The following is an 8,651-nucleotide window of genomic DNA, read 5'->3' on the forward strand; positions in this document are numbered from 1 at the left end:
TAAGACAATGTTCAGAAATTCTCTTTAGAACACACTTAAAAAGATGGTTCAAGGGTTCTTTATTAAAGGGAATGGTTCTATTTAGAACCTGGAGTTATAGATAGAACCGTTTCATGCTTAAACGGCTCTTTGCCTGGTGAAATGGTTCTTCAGATTGACGGAGAATGTGTTGTATGTGGTTCTGTATAGAAACCTTTTTGACAATGGTTCTTCACAGTACCAAAAAGGGTTCTATTGTTCTACTGTTACAAGACATCGTAGCAATAGCAGAACCCTTTTTGGTGCTACATGGAACCATTTTTGAAAAGTCTCACATCTCATGCATTAGGCAATGCATTTCTAACCATTTTGTGTAATATCTTTGTGTGGAGTAACTTTTAGGGTCACTAAATACTTCAGACGTCTGGTTCACTATCACCACCAGCGTGAACACCTTTGACTTGGTAAGTGTCTCTAGAACATAGAACTTTATATCAAATGAGTCGGAGTGAAAATGTTTGCATTATAACTCATTAATAGTGCAAAATTGATCAAAAATCACCAAATTCAGAATGGACATATAAACCACAGAAGAGCGTGGACTTTGAGTCACCTATACATTATCCACAAAAGCGTGGTCCTAAAGTTGGACCTTCGATCTTTTAGCACACAGTGCAACACTATCAGAAATGGTTTAGTTTTGCTCAGCTTTCTCAGCTTTATGAAAGGAGTCCTGCTGGTGACCGAGTGTTCAAAGCAAGCATGATAAGTCTAATGTGAACTTGACTTCTCTACTTTCTGCTTAAGCTAATGTTGTGGTCTTGAAGGCAAATCTATAGCATGAACTTAGACACGGCTTAAATACTTGCTGTCAGAAATGGCTACAAGACAGTCAAGCCACAGAATACAGGAATGTTGAAATGGCCATGTTGATAAATGAGTGTTGAAATCACAATAAACCTGATATAAAAGGTGGTCTCAGTGGTTGGGGCCTTAACATGGTTGCCCATAGCTGCCTCAGTCTCACAACAGATTCTCACTGCGTCTCACTGCGGGCAGTCCACTTTAAGCCCGAATATTAGGGATTTGGGTGGGCTGCCAGCAAGGAGCCCTAACATGGGGTCCTGCACATGCTATTTAGGTCATGTAACATGCTGTGAACCCACTTCGACTGCTCACTCCTCACCCTTCCTTGGGCTGATCACCTTTACATCAGCTAATAAAGTGATGACACTGCCCTTAACACGGTGCCGCATGTTGCCAAGGGGAAATGTTGAGCCCAAGTGGAGAACTTGTTAAAACCGGTATTGAAGTGAACCGTTTGCAGCTCTCAAATCATGACAGAAACCATCTGAGCTCAAACATTACTCTCTTCTGTCCTCTAAAGGTGTTGTACCACCACTCTGAAGATTTATGGTTATGATATACACTCACTGGCCACTTTATTAGGTACACTGTTCAATGGCTTGTTAACACACAGCTAATCAGCCAATCACATGGCTGCAACTCAATGCATTTAGGCACGTACAGGTGGTCAAGACAACTTGCTGAAGTGCAGACCGAGCATCAGAACGGGGAAGAGAGGTGCTTTAAGTGACTTTGAACGTGGTATGGTTGTTAGTGCCAGACGGTCTGAGTATTTCAGAAACTGCTGATCTACTGGGATTTTCACGCACAACCATCTCTAGGGTTTACAGAGAATGGTCTGAAAAAGAGGAAATATCCAGTGAACGGTCAGTTGTGTGGACAAAACAATGCCTTGTTGATGTGAGAGGTCAGAGGAGAATGGGCAGACTGGCTCCAGATGATAGAAAGGCAACAGGAACTCAAATAACCAACCAAAATCTCTGAGGAACATTTCCAACACCTTGTTGAAAGTATGACATGAAGAATTAAGGCAGTTCTGAAGGCAAAAGGGGGTCCAACCTTCTACAAGCAAGGTGTACCTAAAAAGCGGCCAGCTTGTAATTACAATGATACCAAGTAATAGCAATATGATCAAAAAATCAGCCAAGCATAAGCGTACTCTAGCTATTTATATTCCTACAGAACTGGTTTTCTGGGGAGGAGGGCAATGACATTTGAAGTACAAACATTTCTATATATACCAGAAGGCAACAGCACTTAGTGATTCTCTTTATTGCAGAAAATCATAAATCCATACGGCCATTCTCGGGATGTAAGCATCAGACTAAATACAATCTTGACAGAATGAGAAAATGCAGAAATGACACAACCGCAGTATCTACAAATAGGAGCAGGAAAAATGTAGATGTGTCGTGCTTTAACTCTTAAAAATCAGTGAATCTCACCATGTCAGCTGTCAGCTATTACTTGTATTAGTCATGTTAAGACATGCCTCTCGAGTTGCATAAGCATGCCAATAAGTAAGGCACATAGCAGGGCACACACATCTTTATATGTGTAAAGTGCAAAACCAACACTTGGTGTTTTGGCTGTGGGGTCTGTTTAAAGCACAACTTATCACCAATCAGCTGTGGTTCCATAGCGCAACCAACAACACCAAAACAAAAAAAATAATTAGAAAAAAGTTTAATGATATTCCAAATAAAAGTCTCATCTGGATAATCTGCAACATACAAATGTACACACCTTGGGTTACATCCCAGTTTCTATATAAAAGATACAGCATGTCTGTAAACGTCCACACTCTTAAAGATACAAGTTTCCAAAAAGGGTTCATCTGAAAGGTTTCAAAAGCATTTTAAGAGCCGATTCTTCAGACACAGATTAAGCCTAATCTTGGAGTAAATGTGTCAATGGAAATTCTTTTTTGTCTAGGTTTAGGCTTAATCTGGGTCTGGGAAACTGTCATCTATTAGTGCTTCTTCAAGGAATCATGGAGTATGGCAAAGAATCCTCTTTGGCACCTTCATTTTTGAGAGTGCAGAAATCTCCAGGTGGAAAAAAGTTTAGCTTACACCTTTATCTTTACTAGCCTTGACTTCTTTATTAATGAATAGTGGAAGAAATTTCTAAATTGGTTTGAAATTCGTCTGAAAGAACGACAAAGTATGATTTACTAGGTCAAATGAGAGTGGCATTTATACTTTCTTTAGTTTTGGGAAATATTTTGCCCCGAAATCTTTTTTTTATCATCTGTCTCAATGTTACTAAACTATCATATATTCAAGAGATTGTAAATAAATTATCAAAATGACCTGGATGTTTAAATAACATTCATGAAACAAAGCACTTTGAGATCAAGGTTGAAAAGGGTTTACAGAACCCAAATATATTCCCTGTGTCATATGAGTCAACGGAGATGCTTCGAAATGGACTTTCACAAACAGGTTTAAGTAGAACAGCGCAGGTAAACGACAGGAAAATTCAGTTTATGAACAGGCATTTGCATGTCGACGAAACACATATGATATGTGTCAGAATGAGTATGTCTGATTACTCTAACCCTGGCACTTTCCATATCAGGCTATGGGACTAAAATGGATTTCACTACGATAAACAAACAGAGGTAGGTGTTTTATGAGACATACTCACTCAAAGCTCTTCATGAATCGCTTTAAATTGGTTCAGTATGATTAATCTTCAATTTCAATGGGAAAATTAGTCAAACTAGGAAAAGAATGTCGATCATAGACAAACATTGCTGGGTTATTTTCCACATAAAACTTAATCTGATTGTTTTCTATTGTTTTGTCTTTTGTAGCCTGTTTTACATCCCCCTTTATGCTGGTAACTCCTCTGTTCCTGGATGTGTTTCAGCCAGTAACAGGAGCTACAGATTCCAAGACAATCGATTTCACAACGTTATCCCTCTGAAGGTGTTCAGGTCCACTCTAAACATCAGTCAACCATAATGAGTGATAAGGCAGTCCGACAGTTTGGGCAGGATTCACAACGCCCAAGCCTTCAGCTCTTCCATCTCATCCTCATCCTCTTCCACTCTCTTCTTGGCTGGAAACCAAAAATAAAAGGTTTACAAGAGATCTACGGTTGGAACTGGGGTTCACACATATAAACATAAATGTGCATATAATGTATATATTAGGCATGTATACATGTGTGTATAATGTTAATGCATTTCCTAGTTTGACTCTTCAAAGCATTCATAGTCCCACACTGTAGCCCAGCTGCCTGCACACTGTAAGTTGCTATGACTACCTTTACGTATTTCTGCAGCTTTTAAATGGAAAGTTCATGGCTCTTTTGTAAAAAGTTATTTCTTTTTACATTTTTTAAATGAATTATTTCTTTTTTTAATTTTTACCCAATTATATCCCCAATTTAGTCACCTCCAGTTCCACCTGCTACTTAGGACTCCCCCAATCACACGAAGCTATCAATACTAGGAGAGTGAAGGCTAACACAGGCTTCCTCCGAGACCTGTGAAGCGCCACCGCATATTTTCGAACTGCCGTTCACGCAACATCACGGGACAGCCGAATGCGCTCGGAGGAAAGTGCCAACCATCAGATATGTTAAAACAGCTAACAGATGCTTGTGCTGACTAGCATTGCATTGAGTGATGGTGGGAGAAGGGGGGGGCCCATCCTACCCACCCAGAGAGAGCGAGGCCAATTGTGCTCTCTAGGACTCCCAGCCACGGATGACTGAAGCATCACCAGGGATCGAACTTACGCCAGCAATACCAGTATAAGAATCAAACTAACAAAAGCAAAAATAAAGTGGAAATCTACAATTGACCTTGAAACAAAACATAACATAATAGTATGCAGACAACTGGGCTACGATGAAGGAGGATGGTTATTTATTTTCCAAAAAGCTGTAACAAAATGCACTGCTTTTTAAATCGTATCAATCTCTCTTTAGGGTCAAATTTGAGCAAATAAGACAAATATGGTTAATCGATGAAGCATGATCACCTACACACTGCAATTAATCAGGGTAAGATGTTCATTAGTAGTAGTAATACTAGCTCCCTCTGTGAGGCTACAACTCTTTCTAATGTGTAGAACGTTCTAAGCACCACAAAATCTGTGTCACCTGGTTTGGAGGGTAATGAGGTTGAAGGCACGCTGGGCAGCGGGACATTCTCTGTGCCACCAATTTCCAGCAGAGTATTATCCAGTTCCTCCTGTTCCAATTCCTCCAGCTCAGCCAGCAATTCATCCTAGAGAAAATAACCACTAAATGAGTCATGGGACACTAAAACACCAAAGTGCACTCAACAGAATGCATTAGGACTAGTGTTTACTGCAGAATAGAAAAGCGCTGCTGGTTAAATAAATAAATCTTATTTTTTAGGTTTTGAATTTTTTTATTTTACTTACTAAAGCATTTAATAATGCTCATTACTGCATGCTTAAAATTTGAATACAAATATTTGAATACAAATATACCATTTGTCTTTAAGGGCTTCATTCAGATGTCTGCATGGCCTAATTACATTTGTTTATGAGAGTGAGAATTATATCTATCAAATCATTTGTAAATTCTAGGTAATTCTATTCTTGTTTATTAAATTTAGGAGATCCACGTTTTGTAACATGTTTTTAAAAACTGGCACACTTTTAAATCAGTTCAAAGTGTTAGTGCTTTGATTATTTTAATTTTTATGTACTACTGTATTACAATATTATGTAAACTAGGTCCTAATGTGAATAGGTGATTCATCACTAATTATTTATAGTGGAAATAAGCGTGAACGTACCTCATCAAACTCTTCTCCAAAGCCAACAGGTCTTGAAATAGCATCTGAAATTTCCTGTGCCAGTTCCTGCTGTTCTGTAATGTCTTGCATGAGGTCATCTACTTTGTCTATGTCCCTAAGAAGACACAAGAAATTGAGAACCACACATTAATAAACAAGAGACATACATACACATATACATCCATCCATACATCCATCCATACACAATATATATATATATATATATATATATATATATATATATATATATATATATATATATATATATAGAGAGAGAGAGAGAGAGAGAGAGACATTTTCAAAATCTATTTATTTGTGTAGTTTGTGTTTATTTGCTGAGAAAAGTGTTAATATTTGAATAAACATAATTGATAGAATATTAATTAATAATGATTTTTAAAATTATATTAACAAGTCTCTGTGGTGGTTGTGAAGGTGTCAAGGAAAAATAAGGACCCAAGTAATTCTTGTTACTTTTTATTGTTATTATGTTTATTTGAATTATGAATATGACTTTATTCTAATGTATACTGTGATAAACTCACTGCTGAGGTAAATTGTTTAAACATTAGCTTAGATGCCTAAAACTTTTGCACACACATATATATATATATATATATATATATATATATATATATATATATATATATATATATATAAACACACACACTTTCACTCTTTAAATCTTACATGTTCTGATGAGCATTCTTCATGGCCTTGGCGGCAAAGCCCATGTTCTTGAGCACCTCTGTGTTCGTGTTGGCATTCTCCAAAGCTTCTCGCTGAAACTCGATGGTAGATAGAGTGCCATCAATCTGCGCTAGCTGCTTCTCATAACGTTTCTTCCTCTTCAGGGCCTGCAGGGCAGCTTGAGAAAGCCGACAGCATAAAGTCCACTCACAGATATAAATAGAGTATGACTATTACAATTATGTCACTTAGGCAAGGAATGCTGACAGGGTTGTAAGGGATTTTCCATCAAAAAAAAAAAAAGTTAACATTTACTTGTGTTACGCAACAGAATGTAGAGAGTTGGGAATGACAAGAAATGAGTCATAGCTACTGGCCTCTTTTTTCAGATCAGAGGGGTTCTGAACGATATTAAAACATGTGCAATACAGACAACCGCAATCACTGACTAATAAAAGGAACTAGATTTGGATTACAAATCAACTACACTGCCTTTCAACAGGAATTAAAAGTCTTATTAGTTGTTTAGAATCCAGTCCATATTTTCATTCCACCTCCTATCACACGTCAGCCAATCAGGGCCGCAGAAGGCTGATTACTTGGCTCAGGTGTGTTGGTAACAGACGCGCGACAACTGGAACACAACAAAACGTGGACTGGAATCAACAACCATAACCTCTAACTCAAACGCTCACGAGTTCCTCCTCTGACGTAAAGCAAGATCACGCACATATGATAAGCGCTTTGTAGGGCCGCTACAGACCCGTAGCTAGCGAAAAAAACACAATCCACTACTGTCCAGAGCTGTAACCATGTGACTAAGTGACTAAAATACCAGATAAATGAGCAAAAACACTGAGCAGTGAAGTTAAAACCGCCCCTTAGCCAACGGCCCTATTCCAGGTGTCTGATCTTTAGCGCGGACAGCCGGCTAACGACACGGCAGTAAGCGAAGTAAAGGGATTTAAGGCTCTGATAAAGCACCGCGTTTAAAAACTAAGACCGGGTTAAATCCCAGGGCTCGATCTGGACAGTACCTCGTTTGTTTTTCGTGCCGTTTTTCTTCGCCGTCAGCAGTTCCGCCTCAATCTTCTGCTCCAGAAACTCCTGCTTCTTCGTTAACATCGCCTCCGTCTCTCGGAGTTTCTGGATCGCTTCTTGCGGGGTCGGGCCTTTGCCCCCTTTACCACCGCTGCCGAACAGTTTCCCAAACACAGACATGTCGGTAGGGTCCTCGAAGCTTTCAGCTGCCGAACTGAAGCCTTAAAAACGGTTCGTGTCTCACTATAAACTCTCTTGGTCCGTCGCTCTCCCTGCTGGGGCTGTTGATGCTCTAGCTTCCGTCTTCAGGCCCGCTGACGTCTCGCTGCCTGTCAGTCTCTGCGGCGCCCCCCTCAGGACAGAAATGTCACTGCACGCCGCTGTGGGGAAACTCCCCTTCACATGAACCGAAAGTGCTACTGGTATCAAGGATTGACACACTTCACACTCAGAGAGTAAAATTATAGGATGAACTGAGCAGAATGGAAATAGAGTGATGTAGATATGCATGTTACAAAGTATGTAGAAAATATGACTCATTACTATAAATATTTAGTGTTTATATTAACATGATATTACTCTCACTTAATTTTATACCATTTCATACAACTTCTTGATAATAATTCGGCAGTATTGGCCTATGATTAGCAATAAAATGATTTTGCTTTTCTTCCAAGCTGTACTCGAAATCATTCTGACCAATTTTCTCTCTCTCTCTGTCTCTCTCGCTCTCTCTATGAACAAGAACATTAATTCATAATCTACATTATGGAGCAGAGGTCTGCAGTTACACATGCACCACCTTTCAAAAAAGATCTATGGTCAGAGTTGGACAAAATACTTTGAAACAGAAGTGATGGCTGAATGCTGGATATGCTGTCCTAATTATATTCAGTAAAGTATTCCAATACATAAAAAGTAATACGTTCAAGATAGAAAGATGGGAAATTGGAAAATCTTTTTATGCTTACTTCATATTGTTCCTCACTGTTACAGGTTGGCAGTTTTATTCATGTAATTATTCTGTTAAAACATTTATTTGAAAATTCTTTTATCATTTAAAACTAAATTCCTAACTTTTATTTGCCTAACTTTTATCCTAACTTTTTTATTTTATTTTAACTCGCCACTTGTTTCAGTGCACTGCTGCTCCCACAATCCACTGAGCAGAAGTACAGTACAGCACCAAACTTAGTTATCACTTGCAAACATGTCCACCACTGAGAAGATTATTAGTTTGTTAGGAGCTCAGTACCACTGACATTAATAACTGATCATCACATTGATT

General features: G+C 38.7%; 1 protein-coding gene across 1 annotated transcript; it reads right to left on the reverse strand.

Annotated features, from left to right (window-relative positions):
* Window positions 1-2,101: 2,101 nt before the first annotated feature.
* On the reverse strand, window positions 2,102-7,700 carry LOC108414620 (charged multivesicular body protein 4c). The gene is made up of 5 exons (XM_017687509.2): window positions 7,360-7,700; window positions 6,323-6,500; window positions 5,633-5,747; window positions 4,966-5,092; window positions 2,102-3,915 (listed from the first exon to the last, which is right to left on the reverse strand). Exons 1-5 carry the CDS (start codon window positions 7,541-7,543, stop codon window positions 3,854-3,856), a joined length of 666 nt encoding a protein of 221 aa, XP_017542998.1. The 5' UTR covers window positions 7,544-7,700; the 3' UTR covers window positions 2,102-3,853.
* Window positions 7,701-8,651: the final 951 nt, after the last annotated feature.

The sequence above is a fragment of the Pygocentrus nattereri genome, chromosome 29 (genome assembly GCF_015220715.1).
Source record: "Pygocentrus nattereri isolate fPygNat1 chromosome 29, fPygNat1.pri, whole genome shotgun sequence".
Classification (NCBI taxonomy): Eukaryota; Metazoa; Chordata; class Actinopteri; order Characiformes; family Serrasalmidae; genus Pygocentrus; species Pygocentrus nattereri.

Coding starts and splice junctions, on each gene's coding strand:
- LOC108414620 (XM_017687509.2), bottom strand. CDS start 7,543: ATGTCTGTGTTTGGGAAACTGTTCGGCAGCGGTGGTAAAGGGGGCAAA. Junction 6,501..7,359: donor CGGCACGAAAAACAAACGAG/GTACTGTCCAGA, acceptor GGCTTTCTCAAG/CTGCCCTGCAGGCCCTGAAG. Junction 3,916..4,965: donor CTCATTACCCTCCAAACCAG/GTGACACAGATT, acceptor TTTGGTTTCCAG/CCAAGAAGAGAGTGGAAGAG.